The sequence below is a fragment of the Acomys russatus genome, chromosome 1 (genome assembly GCF_903995435.1).
Source record: "Acomys russatus chromosome 1, mAcoRus1.1, whole genome shotgun sequence".
In the NCBI taxonomy this organism is placed as follows: Eukaryota; Metazoa; Chordata; class Mammalia; order Rodentia; family Muridae; genus Acomys; species Acomys russatus.
This window is the reverse complement of record NC_067137.1, coordinates 24080792-24103992: the sequence shown is the minus strand read 5'-3', so window position 1 is coordinate 24103992 and position 23201 is coordinate 24080792. Positions and strand designations below refer to the sequence as shown.

At 45.7% G+C, this 23201-nt stretch overlaps 1 protein-coding gene across 1 annotated transcript; it reads left to right on the top strand.

The window, feature by feature from the left end:
- On the top strand, positions 1 to 22755 carry Gtf3c2 (general transcription factor IIIC subunit 2). The gene is made up of 20 exons (XM_051141568.1): positions 1 to 261; positions 4399 to 4461; positions 6253 to 6522; positions 6667 to 6988; positions 7699 to 7975; positions 11196 to 11290; positions 11572 to 11649; positions 12191 to 12289; positions 12707 to 12934; positions 13088 to 13199; positions 13381 to 13489; positions 15394 to 15419; positions 15861 to 15990; positions 18455 to 18599; positions 18696 to 18857; positions 19041 to 19128; positions 19351 to 19479; positions 20304 to 20456; positions 20548 to 20655; positions 21053 to 22755. Exons 3-20 carry the CDS (start codon positions 6276 to 6278, stop codon positions 21269 to 21271), a joined length of 2727 nt encoding a protein of 908 aa, XP_050997525.1. The 5' UTR covers positions 1 to 261; positions 4399 to 4461; positions 6253 to 6275; the 3' UTR covers positions 21272 to 22755.
- The last annotated feature ends 446 nt before the right edge of the window (positions 22756 to 23201 follow it).

Here is a 23201-nt window from a genome sequence, read left to right as displayed (position 1 = left end):
ATGAGGCCCTGCAGTGTCCCCGGGCCGCGGAAGCCGCGCTCCTGCTCGCAGGCGTCGGAGGGCTCAGCGCCGCGCCGCGCTGCATTATGGAACACAGAGTCTAATAGAAAGCTCGGCAGGGAACACATTCCCTACCAAGCTTGCATTTACCTTGTCCTGGGGGCGGGGCAAGGAAGAGCCGATCAAGATTTCGTCATAAAACCGCGACCCGACAGGCGGCGCCATCTTCGAACTTGGACTTCCGGAAGGACTTTGGCGCGGGTGAGTGTACCGCAACGGGGTGTGCGGGGGACCCAGAATTACTCCTCCCCTTCTTTCGCCGTAGCGCTAAGGCATTGGGAACCGATTCCCGGTTCCTCTCTTACCCCCGCGCAAAGCAGCGCGCCTCCTAGCCTTTGCGCTTCTCCCGGAAACCGTCGAGCTCTCACCTCCGTCTCCACTGTGGGCTCTGAGCATCCCCCATCTCTGCCAGCCTGTCTTTCCCTCTTCCCCCACGCGGTGTATGTAGCGCGGTAACCTTGGTTCAGGCTTCCGCGCTGCTTACGTTGGACTAGTTACGTTGGACCCTTGGACTCGGTGTACCTGCTGTTGTCCGCAGTCTTAGCGAAATCAGGGCTCGCCTCCTGCTCAGGCAAGTGGCGAAAGCTGCCCCCACGGCTAGGATGGCAGATGGTGGTGTCTAGACTGGTTGCAATCAGTCCCTATTGTGCTCATTTCCCCTCTTAGTGTGTCCCAGCCTTTTCCTCCAAGAGGCTCTAACCCCGGGGGTTGTGCCCCGCGCGCTGCAACCCCATTGGCGCAGCTAAGGGCCAGTTACGTTTCCTTGTCTGGTCCTTTTATCCCGCGGCAAGTTGGCCGTCTGCTGGGCAATACCCCCACAGGAGGTAATTCACTTTGCTGGAGAGGTTTAGGATATAACCAGATATGTTTGCCCTTGGGGATATATTGTTACATAAATTTAAATCTTTTGCGGTCGTTACCTTTTAGCATTATCAACTGTAGTGACGGTTTTCTAATAGTTTTAAGTTGTTCTACTTTTCAAGCTTACACTCTTTTAATATCTAGCAGTATAAAATGAAAGCGTGAGTTGCAGGTTTCTGTGCAAACAAAAATGTTCGATTTTGTGCTAGGTAAATTATCTGATTATGTCAACAGTTGCATGATAAACATACTTTGGAAGGCGCCGGGTGTGGTGGTGCACACCTTTAATCCCAGCATTCTGGAGGCAGAGGCAAGCGGGTTGCCTTGAGTTCGAGGCCAGCCTGGTCTACAAAGCGAGTCTAGGACAGCCTAGGCTACACAGAGAAACCGTGTCTTGAAAAACCAAAAAAGAAAAAAAAGAATACTTTGGAAAACGGTGTATTAAACTCGTGTGTGTGAAGTGAGTTTAGGACGTAGTATAATCATCTAATTGTTTCTCTTTTGCCAGAGTAGGTTAGGTTTGCAGCCTGAAGCAGCAAGGCAATCAGACAGTTTGGGATGTAAAAACTCAAATTATAATTTCTCAAGCATTTCTTCCTTTACTATCTGTCCAAAGTTTGTATTGTAAAACTCTAAATAGAAATTACACCACTCACTGCCACTGCCTTTTATAAGAAGTGAATCTTTTTTGTTTGTTTGTTTTTTGTTTTGTCTGAAGACAAGTGTAGCCTTGGCTGTCTTGTACGTTTTTGTAGACCATGCTGACCTCGAACTCACAGAGATATGCCTGCCACTCCCTCCCTGAGTGTTAGTGTGACAGGTGTGAGCCAATTTGCCAGCCTCAAGAAGTGAATCTTTAAAGGGAATTTTTTTCTTTTTTCTTTTTTCTTTTTTTTTTTTTTTTTTTTTTGAGACAAGGTTTCTCTATGTAGCTTTGGCTGTCCTGGAGTTGCTTTGTAGACCAGGCTGGCCTTGAACTCACAGTGATCTGCGTGCTGCCTCCCAAGTGCTGGGATTAAAGGCATGTACTATCATGCCCGGCCACTTTTTAAATTTTATTTATGTATCTATGTTGAGTCACTCAGTGAAAAGTATATGTCAATTCATGCATCAAGTTTGACTACTGTAATAAACTGGATGGGCAAGAGGTCCCCCCCCCCCACACACACACACACAAGATTTCTCTGTGTAGCCTTGGCTGTCCTGGACTCACTTAGTAGACCAGGCTGGCCTTGAACTCACAGAGATCCACCTGCCTCTGCCTGCCAAGTGATAGGATTAAAAGCGTGGGCCGCCACCCCACCCACTCCCAGCCCAGATGGGAAAGATATTATAAACTTTCAAAAGAAGGTAGAGTTAGTCTTGGGTCACTACAGTCACATATTGTTTTGTTGTTATTTATTATGCAAGACCCTTTTCTCTCTTTTTTTGTAAAGATTTTTTGAGACAGAGTTTCTCTGTGTAGCCTTGGCTGTTCTGGCCTCACTCTGTAGACAAGGCTGGCCTCGAACTCAGAGATCAGCCTGCCTCTGCCTCTGCCTCCTGAGTGCTGGGACTAAAGGTGTGTGACGCCATGCCTGGCTCAGCAGGACCCTTCGTTTAGACAGATTTTTATTCCAGGTTGGTCTAGATCTCCAGATCCTTTTACTTTAGCGCCCACGGGCTGAGATTATAAGAATTCACCATCGTGGCCAACTGAAACCTTCAAAATTTGAAGTTAGAATCTGTTTCATAGCTATAGTTACCATAGTTCCTTAATCTTGATTTAAGTTTCACTGTCGTAAATGCCAGCAGTCTTTTGATATCACAGCTTCTCTATTAGGAAGTCCTTCCTCCCTCCCTTCCTTCCTTCCTTCCTTCCTGTTGTGGGGATTGGACCCATGGCTTTGGGAAATGATAAGCAAGTGCTTTCCCCCTGAATCATTTCTCTAGCTCATAGAAAAGAAAAAAATTCTCAAACTTGCATATCCAGGATGTCATGCTGATTGTTACTTTTACATAAATGATATCAGCTTAGCGAAGACATTTTCCTCAAGCCTGTAATTGGTTATTTTCTGACTTCAGTATTTTTGGGAACTTTGAAACAGGCCTGATGGCTTTTGCTCTGTAAGAGATGTCTGCCAAAAGTGCCAAGATGCATGTAGATGGTCCCTTTTGAAGTTTAATGTTTTCACTCGGATTTGTTTTGTAATTATTGATTTTTTTACTTCCTTTTATGCACAATAAGCCACTTATTTAATGTTTATGGGTGCTTTGCCTGCATGTATTTATGTGTACCACTTGTATGCCTGGTACCCTCAGAGCTTAGAAGGCATCAGATCCTTTGGACTTAGAGCTATGGTTGGTTGTCAGCTACCTCATGGGTGCTGGGAACCAAACCCAAGTCCTCTGCAAGAGCAGCAAGTGCTCCTAACTGCTGAGCCATCTCCAGAAGCCCAGTAAGCCTTTTGGCCCATAAATTGAGAACTAACTTGTGTTAGTATTTGAGAAGAGGCTTTATCCTGGCCTGGAAGTCTCCATCCTCCTGCCTTTGATACCTTCCACTGCTGGTATCACAGGTGTGCTGCAATCTCTCTATTACATTTTTTGTTTTGTTTAAAACAAATTCTTTTTTTTTTTTTTTTCCTCTTTTGAGACAGGATTTCTCTGGTAGCCATGGTTGTCCTGGACTCACTCTTGTAGACTAGGCTGGCCTCAAACTCACAGAGATCTGCCTGTCTCTGCCTCCCTAAGGTTTAAAACAGGGTCTTAATTATGTAGCCCTGGCTTGTCTAGAAATACTGATGTAGACCAAGCTGGCCTTGAACTCACAACAATTAAAGGCATGTGCTACCAGCCCCATTCTCTTCAAAATTTTTGAAGTTTTGCTCTCTTGTTGTTTGTTTGTTTTCTTTAACACTGAGCTATCTCTCCAGCCTTCTTACTTTTTATTTTATTTTATTTTATTCTCATTTCTTCTTTATTTGTGAGGCAGGGTGTCTTAGTTTCCCAGACTGGTCTTGAACTCCTGATCTCCTCACAACACCTCCCAAGTTTAAACCAGGGATGAAGGAGCACACTTTTAATCCCAGCAGAAGCAGGCCATTTTTGTCAGGTCAAAGCCAGTTTGAACTTGTCTAAAACAAAATAAAGCAAAAAACCAGCAAAGCCCATAAATTACTAATTGTTAGCTTCTCATCTTCTCTTTTTCCATTTATGTTGTTTGTTTGTTTGGTTTTTTCGAGACAGGGTTTCTCTGTGTAGCCCTGCCTGTCCTGGACTCACTTTGTAGACCAGGCTGGCCTCGAACTCACAGAGATCTGCCTGCCTCTGCCTCTCGAGTGCTGGGATTACAGGTGTGCTCCACCACGCCTGGCTATTTATGTCATTTTTATCACTCTTTCCCTCGTTTTTAAGATTTTTGTTTTTTACTTGATTCCTCTCCCTGCGACTCCAGTTTACTTAACCTCCTTGCCGTTGTTTTCTCTTGTTCCCTAGATCCTGTAGTTTTTGTGTTTGCTGAAAATTTTCTTCTGTTTTCTGGAATAGTTCTTTTGAAAGGTACTTTTCAACTTTTTTTTTCTTCCTGTCCTGTCTGCGCATTGGTCTCACTCACACTGGATCCTTTTGGGCTTATTATTGGTTGTGAATGTGATATAGGTTTTTTTTTAACCAAAGAACAGTGACATCATATGCAGTATCTTTAGCATACGAAGTTACGCTGTACCCTCCTCAGGTTGAGTTAGAGGCTTTAACTGCTGTCGTTTATAATCTAACTCTAGCTACTGATCAGAAGATAGCTGGCACTTTGACTTACATATTTCTTTTAGTATTTATATGAGCACATTTTCCCACTGAGGCTGGTGAATTCTTTATCTTTTAGTTATGTCTCAACCTATGGAGGCTTCCCTCCTGGAATTTGAACTATTTTTCTTTTCCTTTGTCAAAGTCAAATAGGTTGCCCTGACCCAGAACTGAACCGTTACAGGGTTGCATCTGCTTAGGTGTTTGGGTATTGGTCAGTGTTTGGCTTCTGCCAATCTCCTTGGTCTGTGCTTGTATATCTGATGTTTCTGGTTCATAAAAATTCAGAATACGTTAGCCCATTATTTCGTATAAAAACGTTCTCTTAAAGTGATAGCTCAGGCATCCACTATCCCCAATTCAAATGTCACATTGATGGCTAGGTTACAAAAGCCTCTTACTCTTTTTGGTTTTGGTTTGTTTGTTGTTCTTGATCTGATGTAACCTAGCCTAGTCTTGAACTCCTGCCACCCCAAGTGGTGGGATTTCAAAGTGCACTACCCCACCTACCTCTTAGGAGATCTGTTCCTTTACTGACCGTCAGAGGCATGATGTCACCGCTAGGTGTCCTACTTCAGCCTGCTCTAAGTTTCCTAGTGTCTGGCACCTCTTTCGTATTTAATAGTTAGAGTCTTGTTGTGTTATACCCCAAGCTGGCCCCAAAGTCCTGGGCTCAAGTTAAGCTTTTGCTTCATTTTCCATAGTTGTTGGGACTTCACTGCACCTTTGCCCCTGCTTGGCCCCTGTTTAGGAAGTTCCAATTCTTCCCTAGAGGTGCATACTTTTTGTCTCCTTTCCACTGTGGTAGGAGATCTAAATATGATTTATTTTATTATTTTTTAGTGAGAATTTACTTGTATATTTGCTTCCATATCCTTATAAAATACATGAGGTTTAAGTAACATTCATAAAGTGTTGCATTATTTGGCATATAGTAAGCAGTTAGTGATAGTTTATTGTTATCTGTTCACTTACTGTTTATTGTCTGCTGCATGAGAGCGTAAACCTCAAGAAGTAGCCTGCCTGGTTTCTGTTTTGTTTCTGAAACGGGTGTGTGTGTAGCCCAGGCTGATTTCAAACTCAGAGGATCTCTCCTGCCTCAGCTTCCCAGGAGCTGGGATTATAGGTGTACACTACCATGCCCAGCTCCTTGTTTGTCTTAATTGTCACTTTCTAGTTCCTAGAACAGTGCTCCACACAATACTGTGTGTGTGTGTATGTGTGTGTGTGCGTGTGCGCGCACATGTATTTGTTTTTTGAGGGGGCACACATGTGAGCATGTGGCTGGAGGTCAGACTATAGCTTGTAGAGGTTGGTTGACCTCTTACACATGCCATGTGGATGAAGGAGGTTGGACTCAAGTCACCAGGCTTGGCAGCAAGCATCCTAACCTACTAAGCTGTCTTGCCACTCCAGGAGTTAGTGAATGAATGAATGAACGGTCAGGATGCTTGGGCTTCTGGTTGTGGGATGAAGGGGAAAAGAGGAAAATCTGAGCCTCTACAGATAGCTCCTGTGCTCCACTCACAGCTGTATCTCTGTATGCAGGGAAGCCATTTTGGGGGGTGCTGATGGATACCTGCGGGGTCGGCTATGTTGCCCTGGGGGAGGCCGACCCCGTGGGGAACATGATTGTGGTAGACTCTCCTGGACAAGAAGAGCTAAAGCAGCTGGATGTCAAGGCCTCCTCAGAAGCATCCGGTGTGGAGGCTTCCCTCGAGATGTCGCTTCCCACTCCTTTGCCTGGATTTGAAGATTCTTCTGACAAGAGGAGGCTTCCTCCAGAGCAGGAAAGCCTCGCCAGGTTGGAACAGCAAGGTATGTGCCTTGCCTCACTCTTGTTGTCTTCCCATGCTTAGCTTAGTGAAAGAAAGACCATCGTGAGCTCATAGGCTCTTAAAACTAGGGTGCAGTGCGCTGTGCTCCAAGATCCCACCTCACACGCCATGTTCTTCTCTACAGATCTTTCTTCAGAGATGTCAAAGGTCTCAAACCCTAGGGCGACAAAGCCTTCCGGGAAGAGAGGTGGTAGGACACCAAGAGGCCCTAAAAGGCCTCAGCAACGTAAACCTCCATCCACCCCTCTGGTTCCTGGTCTCTTAGATCAGTCCAACCCTCTGTCCACCCCCATGCCTAAGAAACGGAGTCAAAAGTCCAAGGGAGACCTGCTACTATTGAAGTTGTCCAAAGGCCTAGATCAGCCAGAGTCTCCACATCCAAAGAGGCCCCCAGAGGACTTTGAGACCCCTTCTGGGGAACGACCCCGCCGAAGGGCTGCCCAAGTGTAAGGATTGTGGGACACAGCCTGGTGGAGGGGAGGTGGCGGAGAGGGGGGGTGGGGCAGATGTTGGAGAGATGGGAAGACTGGTGAGGTATCAGGTAAGTAGGGATGGTGTCTGGGTTCTGGGTGGGGGCAACCCTTTGGCTCTTAAGAGCCACTTTTGTGGTATGTGTTGCTAACTTTTTGTATCTAAGTGATTTCTTTCTGTACCTCGTACTCCATCACATTTTTTGTTTGTTTTGTTTTTGTTTTGAGACAGGGTGTCGCTGCCTAACCCAGGTTGGCCTCGAGCTTGCGATCCTCCCACCTCAGCCTCCCGAGTGCTGGGATTGCAGGCGTGTGCCAGCACACCTGGCTCTCCATCACATTTTTCACAGACTTCCCCCAGGTCTTCATTGCTTTTACCGCTCAATATATTTCAGTGTTTATTATGTGCCTTTCCTCCTTTCCCTTGCCCTTATGTTCTGTGTGGTAGAGTAAAGAGTGCATTGGCCTAGAGTAGAAAACTTAGATTCATATTCCTTGGTATCTGGCTTAACTATGCCAAGTAACTTAATTTTCCTAGATTTCTGTTTCTGCATCTATTGGAGGGAAGGGGAAACTGGTGGCTGCTTCACAATATTACTGAGATCAATAAAATAAAAATAAAGCTTAGAAATGTGGCTTCTGTTAACTGTTTGTGAGGATGGCTCTGACTCCACCCTGTCCCACAGGGCACTTCTGTACCTTCAGGAACTGGCTGAAGAACTCTCAACAGCCCTACCTGCTCCGCTGTCTGGTCCTAAGAGCCCCAAGGTGAGCAGCCCCACCAAACCCAAGAAGATCCGGCAAGCAGCCTCTCAGGGTGAAGAGGATGGAAGCGCTCGGGATGAAGACTTTATTCTTCAGGTCGAGGGTGAAGATGAAGAAGAAAGTGAGGCCCCAAGTGAGAACTCATCTGATCCTGAGCCTGTTGCACCCCGAAGCACCCCACGAGGACCCGCTGCAGGGGTAATGTGAATCAACAACAACAGAATGATGGGAAAATGGGAATGTTAGGGAGCATCCAAGTACCCAAGAGGATGACTTTGTGGTTAGCCAGCACTTCAAACATGTAAGGTGTTGGAGAGCTTATACAGGAAGGACATAGGGAATAAGATGACTCACTCTGGAATGAGAAGACACGTATGAACAAGGATCCTGTCTCTCACACAGTTCTCAGTCTACTGAATGCTACAGAGTGACTTAGACGTGGGGGAGGGGAACTGACTGCTCAGGTTTCACAGAGGAATGACACTTGAGCTGGGCCTTGATGGGCAAGTACAGGTTTCCAGGGCAGTGTTTCTCCAGAAGGTGGTTGTAGCGGGAGATCAGGGTCTGGGATGATGTAGGGACACTGATAGAGAGGATAAAAGGACTTACATTGGTAGGTGCCAGCACATGCTGCTCTTGTTTGTTTTTGAGAGGATAAGTATACATAACATAAACATAACATTTTAAAATGTGGGATTCTGTGGCTTTAAAAGTATCTATACTATTGTATCCATATCTAGAACTTTCTTCTTTTGTGGTTGAACCCCAAGGCTTGTGCATACTAGGCAAGTGCTCTTGCTGAGCACAACTCTCCTATTTATTTATTTGTTTGTTTATTTATTTATTTTTTGCATCTTTCACTTTTCTATTTTAAATTTTGAGACATGGTTTCACTAAGTTTCTCAGGGTGACCCTAAGCTCATCCTGCAGCCCAGGCAGACCTTGAGTTTGCATCTTTCTGCCCCTTGAGCAGTTAACAGTATCAGCCTGGGCCACAAGGCCTGACACTTTCCAAAACTGTTTAACATTCCCACCTAAAGCTGCAGAGTCTTTGTAAGTAAAAAAGTAGCATGGTTAGGAACTAGGACAAGCTGCAGTTGACATTCAGAACACAGCTTTCTGTTATCCAGATGAAAGGTTGCAGAGTCCTGGATCACCCAGTGAAGGAAACAGAGGTAAGGACGGATGAGGAAGAGAAAAGAATGAACAAGATTGGGGAGATGAAGAAAGGGGAGTACCCTATGAGGCTCCAGCTGTGTGGTGGCAGCATGCCTTTGTGATAGGTGGAGTTTAATTGGTCTCCATGACATGACATGACTCTTGCCTCGCTTGCCTGAGTGCATACTTAAGGGAACACTGAAACCCCCAGTAGTCAGGATAAGTGATTCTTTGAAATCAGGTTTTGTTTTTTTTTTTTTTTTTTTTTTTTTTTTTTTTTCCTTTTTTAAGATTTATTTATTTCTTATGTATACAGTGCTTTGGCTACACGTACACTTGCACACCAGAAGAGGGCATCAGATCACATTATAGGTGGTTGTGAGCCACCATGTGGTTGCTGGGAATTGAACTCAGGACCTCTGAAGGAGCAGTTCGTGCCCTTGTGCCCTTAACCTCTGAGCCATCTCTCCAGCCCCCAGTTTTACATTTTATAATAAAAATTAACACAACAAATTCAGAATATTTTAAAAGTATGTGTACGTACACACACACACACACACACACACACACACACACACACACACACAGGATATAATCCAGAAAGTGTGTGGGAACTTGCATGCTACAAAGTAAGTGTGGAGGAATAATTTCTTTGCACCACTGTGGTGCCTAGGGACTTAAAGCAGGTTATCAAACTTGGCAGCAAGCACTTAGCCTGCTGAGCCATCTTGCCAGCCCTAAAAAACTTAAAGCAGGAACTTTTTGAGACATGTTCCTGTTGTACCTCAAGCTGTCCTTTAACTCCGTTTAGTTCAGATTGGTCTCAAACTCAATTCTCCTCCCTCAGTGTTCTTAGTACTAGCACTACAGATGTGCACCACTGCACCCAGCTTAGACAGGAACTTTATTGGGTAGGTACACAAGAGTGCCCATATGTGTATGTACACACGTTTCCGTGTGTGCTAAGGTATGGAGGCTACAGGTAAACCTTGAAGGTCACCCTTACCCCATTCTCCACTGTATTTTTACCCCCTGTTGGGTGTCTGTCTGTCTCTCTCTCTCTCTCTCTTTTCTCTCTCTCTCTCTCTCTTTTTTTTTAACCCAAATTCTGGGGTTAGAAACATGAGCTCCCATACTTGGGCTCCCCGCTCCTTTGGTGTTTGCTTTTTCTTTTTTTTTTTGGTTTTGGTTTTGGTTTTGGTTTTTTTGGTTTTTCGAGACAGGGTTTCTTTATATAGTCCTAGCTGTCCTGGACTAGCTCTGTGGACCAGACTGGCCTCGAACTCACATCGATCTGCCTGCCTCTGCCTCCAGAGTGCAGGGATAAAAAGGCGTGCACCACCACGCCCAGCCCGGGTGTTGGTTTTTCGAGACAGGGTTTCTCTATTTAACAGCCCGGCTGGCCTGGAACTCACTTTGTTTGGGGGTTTTGGTGGTGGTGTTGGGTTATATATGTTTGTGTGTGTGTTTATATATAATTTGTTTATTTTATTTTTATGTACATTGGTGTTTGTTAGCATGTATGTCTATAGGGAGTCAGGTCCCCTGGTATAAGAGTAATAGACAGTTGTGAGCCATCATGTGGGTGCTGGGAATTGAACCTGGGTTCTCTGGAAGAGAAGTCATTGAGTGCTCTTAACCACTGAACCATCTCTCCAGCCCTCTAGAACTCCCTCTGTAGACCAGGCTGTCCTGGAATTCACAGACGTTCACCTGCCTTTGCCTCCCAAGTAGTGGGATTTAAAGGCTTGTGCCATCATGCTCAGACTATTTACTTTTTAATTCGTTTGATTTCTGATTTTTCTTCTTGCCTTAGTCCTTAATATGGCTCTGTAGACCTGTAGCTTGTAGAAAAGTTGTGACTGAGCCAAGTTTATAATGAAGTAAGCTTTATAACTGGGCTTAAAGGTGGAAGTCATCCCTGGGCAGACTGTATATAGAGTACTCTGCTTGACCTGCCCTATCAAAGGAGGGACAGCCTATGAAGGAGTGCTGGATGGGGGAGGAGTACAGTACTGTCCCACAGGGCAGGAGTTTGAGGAAGCATGAGAGTCCAGATGGCTTGGAGGCTGGAGGAAGTTGAACAGATCGTGCTTTGATAGAGTAATTGGAGCTCAAATCTATGAGATGCTGGTAGGGCAGTCAGGAGGATATGTAATGCCAAAGAATGTTAAAAACCTGAGAAAGAAAGCTATCTTCTGGGACTTTCTCCAACCTAGAATGTTCTTTTCTTTATATTTTTTTTTAATTTGGTCCTTAGAAACAGAAACCACACTGCCGGGGTATGGCTCCCAATGGCTTACCCAATTACATCATGGCTCCTGTTTGGAAGTGCCTCCACCTCACCAAGGACCTGTGAGATTTGGGGACAGGCCTGAGGGTAGGGGGCTGGAGGGGGGGATAAGGACCATCTAGAAAGAGAAGCCCTTGCTTGTGTGTGGAACATTGTGGTGGCGTTCATTACTAAGACACTGTTAAAAGGGAAAGATCTCCTGGGCTCTTAATTCTTGAGCACATTTTAAGTGCTGGTAGCTACTTCTAACCCGCAGATGATTCCTGCCGTCAGAGAGAATGGTCTTAGAGAGCGCTGTTGTAGTCTCTGTCCTTTTCCAATGATGGTGCTTTTGACCCTCTAGCCGAGAACAACAGCATTCATTCTGGGAGTTTGCTGAGTGGATTCCAGTAGCCTGGAAGTGGCAATTGTTATCTGAACTGTAAGTTGAACTGGCATCTGAAACTATATTGCTTTTCTATTGCTGAGATTTAAAAAAAAAAAAAAAAACAATTTTTTTTTTAAATACCCTGACAAAAGCAAGTTAAAGGAGATAGCATTTCTTTGGGCTCACAGTTCGAAGCTGCAGTCCCTCATGGTGGGGAAGTCCTGGCATCTGGGAGGAGAGAACAGTGGATGCTTGTGCTCAGCCAGCTGTCACTGTCTGTAGTCCAGGACCCACGCTCATGGGATGGCGTTGGCCACATTTAGGGTGAATTGTCCCATTTCAGTTAAACTAGTTAAGAGAACTGCTCACAAACATACCCCGAGGCCAGCCTAATCTAAATAATCCTTCCCTGGTGCGCTCATAGGCTTGGGGGGGGGGGGGGGTTAGGTCCTGTCAGGTTGGCAGAATTAAGCATCAACAAAGCCTTGAAGGAGATGACAGACAAGTGACAAAGGAGTCTAGGTTATATAGTGGGAATTCTGTGATGGCGAAATTCTTCTTTCTCAGTTCAAGCTAAAGTTTTTGCTTCCCACAGAGAAGCAGCTCCCTACCTGCCCCAGGAGGAGAAGTCTCCCCTGTTTTCTGTACAACGGGAAGGGATCCCCGAGGACGGCACAATCTACCGAATAAACAGGTAAGAGCCAGCAGCTTGGCCTTTCTTCTGATTCTGGAAGAGAGAAGTAGGCAAGACTGTTGTTGCAAGGGATAGCAGTCAGCCCTGTCCTCTCCTGAGTGCTGATCCTGGTTGGTTCTGAGGATAGGGTCCCAGCTATCTCAGGCCAGGATTTCTCTGCAAGCTGGGCCCAGGCAAGCTTGGGAGACTTGGGCAGGCCAGTTCACTAGATGACATGCATTTAGCATGAACAAACAGCCTCTCCTCTTTGAAGATGAGTTGCAGTTCTCAGAGAGAAGCTGGGAGGTGTGACTCAAAGCAGAGTCCTGCTCCAACCGTAGACTGTCTGCTTTTCAGACCCTTGCCTAAGCTGGACAGACTTGTTCCAGTGAACTCTCCATTTGTCCTAACATCTCTGTTTCTCTGACTTTTCTCCAGGTTTAGTTCGATCACAGCACATCCAGAGCGCTGGGATGTGTCCTTCTTCACAGGAGGACCGCTCTGGGCTCTGGACTGGTGCCCAGTGCCTGAAGGGTCAGCAGCCTCACAGTATGTGGCCCTTTTCTCCAGCCCTGACATGAATGAGACACACCCACTGAGCCAGCTTCACGCGGGCCCTGGGCTGCTGCAGCTCTGGGGCCTTGGGACATTGCAGCAAGAAAGCTGGTGAGGTGGGGCTGGGACACTGCCACAGGCAGGTGGGTGAGGGAGAAACAAGGCTGGGAAGGGGCTGCATTGGGCTGAGACAAGACAAGGAAGTGGAGCTCCATTGGCCCTAGACTCTTCCTACCTACTGTCTGCCCGTCTTTCTTTCTCCAGTCCTGGCAATAGGGCCCATTTTGTCTATGGGATTGCTTGTGACAGTGGCTGTATCTGGGACCTCAAGTTCTGCCCCAGTGGGGCATGGGAACATCCAGAAACCCTACGGAAGGTACTTGTAGTTGACTGGGCTAGCCCTGGGAGTACTTAGGGTTGGAGGAAGGAAGGTTAGAGTTCGGTGAGTGGGTTTTTCCAGCAATCCCATGTCATGTTTTAAGGGACCAGAGCCTCGGGTTTTCTGAGAGGCACCTGAAAGCAGCAAGCCTCAGCACAGATCTGCTCTCACCCTCCAGGCTCCTCTCCTGCCCCGGCTGGGTCTCTTGGCTCTGGCCTGCTCGGATGGGAAGGTGCTGCTGTTCAGTCTCCCGCATCCTGAGGCCCTCCTGGCTCAGCAGCCCCCAGGCAAGTAGCAGAGCTGCAGTGGTGGTAGCCGGAGCCCTCAGGCCTGTCTGCCTCCTGTGACCTCCTCTAAGTACAGCCTCTAGCGTAAAAGCATGGCACGCAAGCTTTTATGACAGCACTATGACTTTGTTGTTCATTCTTGAGCTTGAATTCTTCTCTTTCACAGACTAACTGCACCCATTAGCATTTTACCAGTCACCTCTCCCTCTTCCATATTCTATGTCCATGACTGTGTAAAGAGTTGACTTGTACGCCGGGCGTGGTGGCGCGCGCCTTTAATCCCAGCACTTGGGAGGCAGAGGCAGGCAGATCAATGTGAGTTCGAGGCCAGCCTGGTCTACAAAGTGAGTCCAGGATGGCCAAGGCTACACAAAGAAACCCTGTCTCGAAAAACCAAAAAAAAAAAAAGAGTTGACTTGTTAGCTGGGCTGTGGTGGTGCACTCCCTTAATCCCAGCACTCAGGAGGCAGGGGCAGGCGGATCGATGTGAGTTCAAGGCCAGCCTGGTCTACAAAGCGAGTCCAGGATAGTCAAGGCTACACAGAGAAACCCTGTCTCAAAAAACAACAAAAAAACAAAAAACAAAAAACAAAAAAGAGTTGACTTGTTAAGGGTTGAGGCTGACAGATGGGACTCTCTTCCTCTCTCCTCCATTTTTTTCCCAATGCTGATCTCAGGGCTCCTTGAGTTGTAGGTCCTCGTCTATACAGTGTCTTTTTCTTTCCCCTTTTTCTTTTTTTTTTTCTTTCTTCCCACCTACCTCCACCCCCTTTGAAACAGGGTTTCTCTGTGTAGCCTTGGCTGTTCTGGAACTCACTTTGTAAACCAGGCTAGCTTTGAACTCAGGGTGATCCACCTGCCTCTGCCTCCCGAGTGCTGGGGTTAAAGGCGTGTGCCACCACGTCCTGCTGGGTCCTGTTTTTTACCGCAGCAGTACTGAGTACTTTAGAAGGTGGCGCCTGGGGTTAGGCCCTGGGAAGTTTTGTGTGTGGTGCTCTTGTGGAGGAATAGTTGAAGGGACATAGGAACTCAGGCGTGTCCAGCCTTGGACATTGTGCTGTGAGATCTGCAGAGTTAATTCCCACAACTTCACAGTTGAATTACGCATTGAGCCACATTCTTAGCTATTTTTAGCTGCATGTGGCCTGGAGATTAGACATGCCTCATAGATAATTTTTTTAGAAAGTTTGGATATAGCAGGGCACTTGGAAGGCAAGCAAATGGATCTCTGAGTTCAGGACAGCCAGAGCTATGTAGAGGCCCTGTCTCAAAACAATAATAAAGAAAAAAGAAAAAGTGTGGATATAAAAGGAGACAATCTGGGGGAAAAAAGAAAAGAAAAAAAAGAGAGACAAATAAATAAGGGGGGTGACTGGCATAAATAAGGGCCAAAGGGAAGTTTTATGTGTTTGGGGTTTTATTTTTGTTTTGTTTTGTTTTTTGAGGCTGAGACTTATGTAGTAGCCCAGGCTGTTGTGAACTTGCCATGTACCTGAGGATGACTTTGAACTTCCTTTCCTCCTCCTACCTCCCATGTTCTGAGATTACTACACCTGGCTTTATGTGTTTAACCCTTTTAGAGGAGACAGTAGGGCTCATTTATATAGTAATGCAGGAGCCGGTCAGTAAGAAAAGAGCAAGTGCATAATGCAAAAAAAAGTTCCAAGCAAATAAGTAGAGTTCTAGAAACAGGAAGGTGAAGGAGTAGCAGTTCTCATAGAGGAAAGCTAGTGTTGGGGAAGAAGGGGCAGGAGATGGGGCTGGGCAGCTGGAGATAGGTCAGAGGTTTGATGTTGAGAGGAAGGATGAAGAAAGCTCATTGGCCGGGCATGAGATCCCGATTACCAAAACAAGGCCCTCTGCATCCAGAGCATCAGCTGTTTATTGCTTTTCTTCCCTCACAGATGCTATGAAGCCTGCCATCTACAAGGTGAGTATTATCTTAGTGGAGCCTTGCTTTATGGATTCTGCAGTGAGTCATTCACTGCTGAAAAGTGTCCCCTTTCTGGATTAAGAACTGGTTTGAAACCAAGTGGTGGGTGGTACACACCTTAAACCCAGCACTCAGGAGGCAGAGTGAGTTCCAAGGCAGCCAGGGCTATAAAGAGAGGCCCTGGCTCAGCGCTTAAGAGCACTTTGTGCATTTACAGAGGACCTAGGTGTGGTTCCTAGCACCTACATTGTGGCTCACAATCAACCATAACTCCAGGAGATCTGACGCCTCTGACTTCACAGGCACCAGACATCGGTGGTGAAGAGGCTTATGCATGCACGTTCATATACACAAACAAAAAAGCCAACAAACTGATTAGAGTCTTGTTTCAAACAGTATGGACCTGCTAACCCTAATTTACCTTTTGTCTTCTTACAGGTACAGTGTTTGGCAACCCTTCAGGTGGGGTCTGTGCAAGCTTCAGACCCCTCTGAATGTGGTCAGTGCCTTAGCCTGGCTTGGATGCCTACCAGGCCCCACCACCACCTGGCTGCTGGATACTATAATGGTAAAAACAAAACAAAGACCAATTGGTCTTTAAGCTTTTTATATATGCTTGGGTTTGGATTGTTTCCTCTTATGGCTGACATTATATTAAAGTTAAAAATATTCAAGCAGAGCTGGAGAGATGGCTCAGTAGTGGGTGCATTGCTGTTCTTGCAGAGGACCTGGGTTTGGTTCCTAGCACCTACCTAGCAGCTTACAACCATATATAATTCCAATGATAGGGACTTTAAACCCTTTTCTGGTCTCTGGGCACTAGGCATGCGTATAGTGTACTAATAAACAGCTAAACAAAATTCTCATGCACATAAAATAAATATAAGAATTCAAGCAATGTCCAGGTGTGGTGGTACACACCTTTGATCCCAACACTCAGAAGGCAGAGGCAGGTGGGTTGTTGTGGGTTTGAGGCCAACCTAGTCTACAAAGCAAGTCTAGGACGACCAAGATAACATAAAGAAACCCTGTCTCAAAAAGCAGGAAAAAAAAAAAGCAAGCAATGTAAAAATTACACAAAGAAAAGAATATTCACTGTAATTTTTTTTCCCACTCAGAAGATTATTAAGAGTAGGGCTGGGGGTTAGAGAGATGGCTCAGAGGTTAAGAACATTAGCTACTCTTCCAAAGGTTCACATGGTGCCTCACAACCATCTATAATGAGATCTGGTGCCCTCTTCTGGCATGCAGGCAGAACACTGTGTACATAATATATAAACAAATCTTTAAAAAAAAAAAAAAAAAAAAGTAGGGCTGGGATGTAGGTCAGTTGATAGAGTGCTTACCTTGTATGTCCTAAGCCCCTGAGAACAACCCCCAGCTCTGAATAAACTAGCCATAATGGCACATGCTTGGAGTCTTTTTTTATTTTTTTGTTTTTTGTTTTCAAGACAGGGTTTCTCTGTGTAACCGGGGCTGTCATGGACTCCCTTTGTAGACCAGGCTGGCCTCGCAATCTGCCTGCCAAATGCTAGGATTATAGGCATGCCCTGCGCCCAGTTTTTTTATATTTTATTTTCATTTGATACCTAAACTACATTTGAGTACTGCTCCTTTGCCAGCCTAATTTTAGTCAACCAAGTTGTTTTTTTTGTCCATTTGTTGTCTTTTCCTCTGCATTTTGTTGCTTTTGTTAATGTTGTAGAACAGAATTAGAAATTTTATATAATGAGCCAGTAGTAATGATTTTAGGTTTTGTGAGCTAATTTGCAATTGCTGGTCCTAAATTATGCAATTTGGATATGTTATCAACCCTAGACATTGCATAAATGAGTAAGTGTGACACTGTTTCAGTATGCTTTACCAAAACAGGCAGCCTAGGCCAAGTGTATGGCTTATAACTATTCCCAACACATTGGAGGCAAAGGCAGGAGGATACTGTGAGTTTGAGGTCAACCTAGGCTGCATACTAAGATGCTGTCTCAAAAGAATATGACGTAGCCGGGCGGTGGTGGCGCAGGCCTTTAATCCCAGCACTTGGGAGGCAGAGGCAGGCGGATCTCAGTGAGTTCAAGGCCAGCCTGCTCTACACAGCAAGTTCCAGGACAGCCAAGGCTACACAGAGAAACTGACTCAAAAAAGACTCCCCCATCACCCCCCCCCCAAAAAAAAAGAAAGAGAGCATATGACTCTGGGGGTGAGCACTTGCCTGGCATACAAGAGGCAGTTCAGTCCCTACTATCAAAACAAAACAGGCAGTACTGTATGTGTCTGACTTGCTGGCTATGGTTTGACATCTGCTATTCTACAGGGCTTTTGTTTGTTTTGTTGAGGTAGGGTTTCACAGTGTGTCCCTGACTCAGCCCAAATGCTGAGACTGTAAACATGTGGCACCATGTCAGGGATATGTGCCCAAGAGCTGACTCAGCACTTAAGAGCATGCACTGCTATTGCAGAGGACCTGAGTTCAGCACCCACACCAGGCAGCTCACAGCCACCTGCAATTCTTGCTCTAAGGAGATCCAAAGCTCTCTTCTGACATCCATGGGTACTTGACACTCACATATACACATAATTAAATTTTTTAAAAATCTCTTTATTTAGCAGCCATCAGATAGGCTCAGTCTTAAACCATTTCAAATGCAAGTCCAGCACTGAGCTGTCCCTTTTTAGTCGCTGCTAGGTTGGATGTTTGAGCTGGGAGGGGGAGCTCAGCCAGTCATCACCATCCCTACTCTTTCGCTGTAGTTTGGATTTGAGAATAGGAGATAAACTCTGGGATCCTAAAGAAAGAAATGAGACCACAGACTCTAGAGCCTTCCTCTAGTGCAGCAGTTCTCAACCTTCCTAGTGCTTCGACCCTTTAAGACAGCTCCTCATGTTGTAGTGACCCCGCCCCCCAAACCATCAAATTATTTTGCTACTGTTGTGAATCATAATGTAAGTACTTTTAGAGATAGAGGTTTGCCAAGCCTGTGGGACTCACAGGCTGAGACCTGCTTTAATGCCTATATATTCTATCCCTATTGCAGGCATGGTAGTTTTCTGGAATCTTCCCACTAACTCACCCCTCCAACGGATATGCCTCTCTGATGGCTCCTTAAAGCTCTACCCTTTCCAGTGTTTCCTAGCCCATGACCAGGCTGTTCGTACAATTCAGTGGTGCAAAGCTAACAGGTACAGAATAAGAGGGGTGGGGGTGCAGGTGGGGGCGGTGTGGAAGGAGGCCTGCAGCAGGCTGACTGGCTTGGATCTGATCTCCCATCTTTTTAGTCATTTCCTAGTTTCTGCGGGGAGTGACCGGAAAATCAAATTCTGGGATCTTCGACGACCTTATGAACCAATAAACTGTATCAAGCGCTTCTTGAGTACAGAGCTTTCCTGGCTGCTCCCCTACAATGGTGTTACAGTGGCTCAAGACAACTGCTATGCCTCGTACGACAAGATGAAGATATGAGTTCTGGGGACAGGCTGTTTGGGTTTGGGCACAAAGCATGTCAGATAGTGGGGAAAGGAAGGTTGAGTTTGTTGGCTGAGACTGAGAAATCTGAATTCTGGAAAAAACATACTTAACTCTGAGAAGAAGGAGGCCTTATTTTATCTCTCTCTCTCTTTTAGTTACGGGCTCTGTGGAATTCATTACATCGATGCTGGTTACCTTGGTTTTAAGGCCTACTTTACTGCTCCACGAAAAGGCACCGTCTGGGTGAGCCTCTTCTTTCAGTGTGCGGGCAATGCTCATTTGCTCACTGTAGTAGTCAGGAGCAGACAGTAGCAAAGGCACAGTCAGGGCACAAGGAGGAGCCGGTATATGATAGCTGTCAGTAGGGACGTGACTTGTCTTTATCTTTCTCCTCAACCTCAGACTATATAGTCATTATCACAAGAATGAGTAGATGGATGAAATAAATATGTCTCTTCGTATTAGAGTCTTTCAGGTTCAGACTGGCTTGGGACGGTAGCTGCAGGAGATATATCTGGGGAGCTCATTGCAGCTATTTTACCTGATATGGCATCAAACCCAATCAATGTCAAGAAGCCTGCAGAAAGGAGATTTGTAAGTATATGAGCATCCATATCATCTTTACCTTACCAACTCTTGGTAGAATGCAAACTAGTGCTTGGTCTCCAAGCTCTCTTACTGTCCTTGTTGTGGTAAGGAGTTATGTGTAATCTTCTCTATTCCATTGGAACTGAGCGTTTTTTAAGAAGTGGTTACTGTCATTATTACACGTATTTCAAGTGTATATGAGAGTTGGTGTGCATGGTTCCTGTGTGGCCAGAGGGCAACTTTCAAGAGTCAATTCTTTGTCTTGCCACCGTTGATTGATTGATTGATTGATTATATATACAGTATTCTGCTTGCCTGTAAGCCGGCAGGCCAGAAGAGGGTACCAGATTTTATAATAGATAGTTATGAGCTACCTTGTGGTTGCTGGGAATTGAACCCAAGACCTTTGGAACAACAGCCAGTGCTTAACCTCTGAGCCATCTCTCCAGCCCTCTCTCCACCATTTAAACCCTGGAGATTAAACTCTGTCATCAGGCTTAACAGCCAGAGCCTTTATCCATAGCCCTCATACTAGCCCCAGTGCCTATTTATTCTTTCTGCTTTTGAGACTTTGCCACAGTAAGCTAGTTTCCTTTTTGCGTTTGTGTTCAGTATTTTAAAGTCTTGGCTGAGAAATGGCTCGGCATATAAAGACACTAGCTGCCAAGCCTGTGAGCTGAGTTCAATCCCCAGGACTCATGGGATGGAAGAGGGAATTGACTCCCCTAAGCTGTTCTTTGACCTCTATCTACATGTTCCCCTTGGCATGTGTGAATGTACATAGTTGTAAGTAAAAAAAATAAACTCTAATCTTACAATCTTCTCTCTAGCCTATATATAAAGCAGATTTGATACCATACCAGGACAACCCTGAAGACCAGGACTACTCATCGACTTCCTCTGAGACTCCCAATCCTCCCAAAGCAAGAACTTACACCGAAACCATCAACCACCACTACTTGCTCTTTCAAGACACAGATCTGGTAAGTTGTGGCTACAATTCATTGTGGCATTAGAAAAGATAGAAACCTTAGAAAACAGAGGACCCTAAGGAATTCCACTTCCATTCCCCAGAGTTCCTTCCACAACCTACTCCGTAGAGAACCGATGTTGCGCATGCAGGAAGGCGAGGGGCATTCTCAGCTTTGCCTGGATAGGCTGCAACTTGAAGCTATTCACAAGGTGAGAGTCTTGTCTTGCATGTTTCCCATCCTCCACTCTGCCTGTCATCAGTGAGATGAGGGATTAAAAGGCAGCAGGGGTGGCTAGAGGGAAAGCAGCACTGATAACCCCTCCTGGGTCAGGGTACAGACCTCATGCACTGACTGTCTCTCTCATGGTCCAGTCCTCCTGATTGTGACTTTTATTTATTGGTTGGTTTGGGTGTTCTTGAGACAGGGACTATCTTTGTAGTCCTGGCTGTCCTGGAACTCACTTTGTAGACCAGGATGGTCACCTGCCTCTACCCTCCAAGTGCTGGGGTTAAAGGTGTGGTGACCTATTTTTAAAGCTTATGTAGCTAGGGAATCACCCAAAGGTACAGCTCCTGAGGCTCTTCATGGTTCTTGTCTCTTCATAGGTACGTTTCAGCCCAAACCTGGACTCCTATGGATGGCTGGTATCTGGGGGGCAGTCAGGGCTGGTTCGGATCCATTTTGTCCGTGGACTCACCTCCCCATTGGCCCACCGTGTACAGCTTGAAAGCCGAGCCAACTTCAATGCTATGTTCCAACCATCTTTTCCAACTGAAGGGCCTGGTTTCTCTCCAACCAGCCATTGCCTTCTCCCCAATCCCTAGCCCGGTCCACCCAGAACTCTTGGATTGAAGTCTGCCAAGAACAAATGGCTCCCATGCACAGAGCATAGGACCTGGGCCCTTCCTGGACAGTGATGGTGCCAGGCCTAAATCTTTAGGCCTACCTGCCCAGAACTCCTTAAATCCCTCTCCTTCCACAGACTTCTATGGTCACAGCTCCCTGCAGGTAGGGGGGCTCCCCTCCATAACAATTCCTAAAACCATGGCTCACAAGAAACACTCAGGTCTGACCTAGGCTTGAGAGTCAAATTGCTCATATTGAGCATATTGTGAAGGAGGTAAAGCTAAGTAAAGGTACTGGGTGTTTTTGAGACCACTTGTGAGTGGGTGTTTGGAGAGTCGGAAAGGATATCTTTATGAAGGCTCCTGTCTATTTCCAGGATTTGATGTTATTGCCTTCCAATCTTCCTCTTTAGAATAACCAACAACACAGGCCCAGTGGGGATGACAGTAACTTATTGGACTTTAACTGAGGAACACCATAAATTCCCTGCCAATAGGACAGCAGCTAGCACTTATTGCTTCTGCTTATGACATAGTCCCAACCACCGACGTTTGACTCTACTAGAACACTCCTAGACAGCAATGTTTCTAAAATTTTTGAAGCTGGGTATAGTGGTGCACACCTGTAATCTCAGCACTTGGGAAGCCAAGGCAGGAGGATCACAAATTTGTGTTCAGTCTGGGCTATCTCATAAAACCAAAAAGTAAAAACAAAACAAATCTTCCTTTATATCAAGTCAGAGTATACCTCTACTAATTTTATTAATGGGTGTTAGGAAATGGAGTAATTCTGCCCTGTGGTGCCCTTTTCAGTACTTAACAGTAGCTATCATGTGTTTTCCCAAGTCATTTTTTTTCTCTAGATTAAATATCTTTAGTTATTTCAATCATTCTTTTACAAGTCATGATTTTTGATCTTCATGATATGGTCACATTGTTGACATATTAAACATGTTTAAACTCTGTATAGAAAGTATTTAGAACCCAATAACGTATTGTTATCTCAGTAGAGTCCTTTGTGGATAGCTGCACCTCACATGACTGATACTGCCTCAAAAACACAGGCAGCTCCAGTGATGTGAAATCGCCAAATCACAGTCGTGGAACACAGGCGTACAGGCTGAGGTTTGGGAGGAAGTAGGTAGACCATCTTAGGAAACAGGAAGCCTGCTTCCTCTTGGAAGGGATGCAGTCTAGATTAGTATGCCTGAAACAAAACCTAGATTTAGAGCACTCAAGACTTGTCTGTTATAACTGGGAACAGCTTTTTGCCTGAGTAGTATAGAAGATTTGTCAAATGCCAGAAACTGTCTAAGAAGAGACTCAAGTAGTTCACTCCCCTTCCGGTGCAGAAGAGGAAGCAGACCTGTAGGAAACCAGGTCCACAATCCGTGTTGGTGTTAGAAGCCAAGTGTGTACCACTCTGTTGTGATCCAGATCAGGCTGTGTCGGGCTTGCTTTTTTTTTTTTTTTTTTTTTTAACTAATAAAGAAGTGCCTTCCATTGCAGAGAAGCTTGGCTCATCCTGCAAAGCAATCCCTTGACACAGCACATCCATGTTGCCCTTTTTCCAGTGGTAGAGAAGGTGGGGCCTAGGAACTAAAGGCTGAGGTTGTAGGCTGGGGCTGGCAGCCCTGCCCCTGGTGGTGTGTTCCTGCTCTGTCCCTTTTCCTTTCCCATGAACCTGTTACCCTCAGTCCATCCCCACCCCCTTTGTTTCTTCCCACTGTACCCACTTTATACTCCATTGGCTCTTGCTTATCCCGTGCTTTGTGCCTTATTTAGTCTGTTGAGTTCTCCAGTTATCAGTTTCCAATATCTAAATCCTGTCCATCCTTCAAGATCCCAGCTCAGGGTTAGAGTGTAGCTCCGTGGAAGAGCATGTGCTTAACATGTACAAGACCTTGTG

What these genes read in the sequence shown, in the direction of transcription:
- Gtf3c2 (XM_051141568.1), top strand. Translation starts at nt 6,276, where the DNA reads ATGGATACCTGCGGGGTCGGCTATGTTGCCCTGGGGGAGGCCGACCCC. An exon ending in ATCCAGAAACCCTACGGAAG is followed by an intron (nt 13,200 to 13,380) that starts GTACTTGTAGTT and finishes CTCACCCTCCAG; the next exon opens with GCTCCTCTCCTGCCCCGGCT. An exon ending in CACGAAAAGGCACCGTCTGG is followed by an intron (nt 19,129 to 19,350) that starts GTGAGCCTCTTC and finishes TCTTCGTATTAG; the next exon opens with AGTCTTTCAGGTTCAGACTG.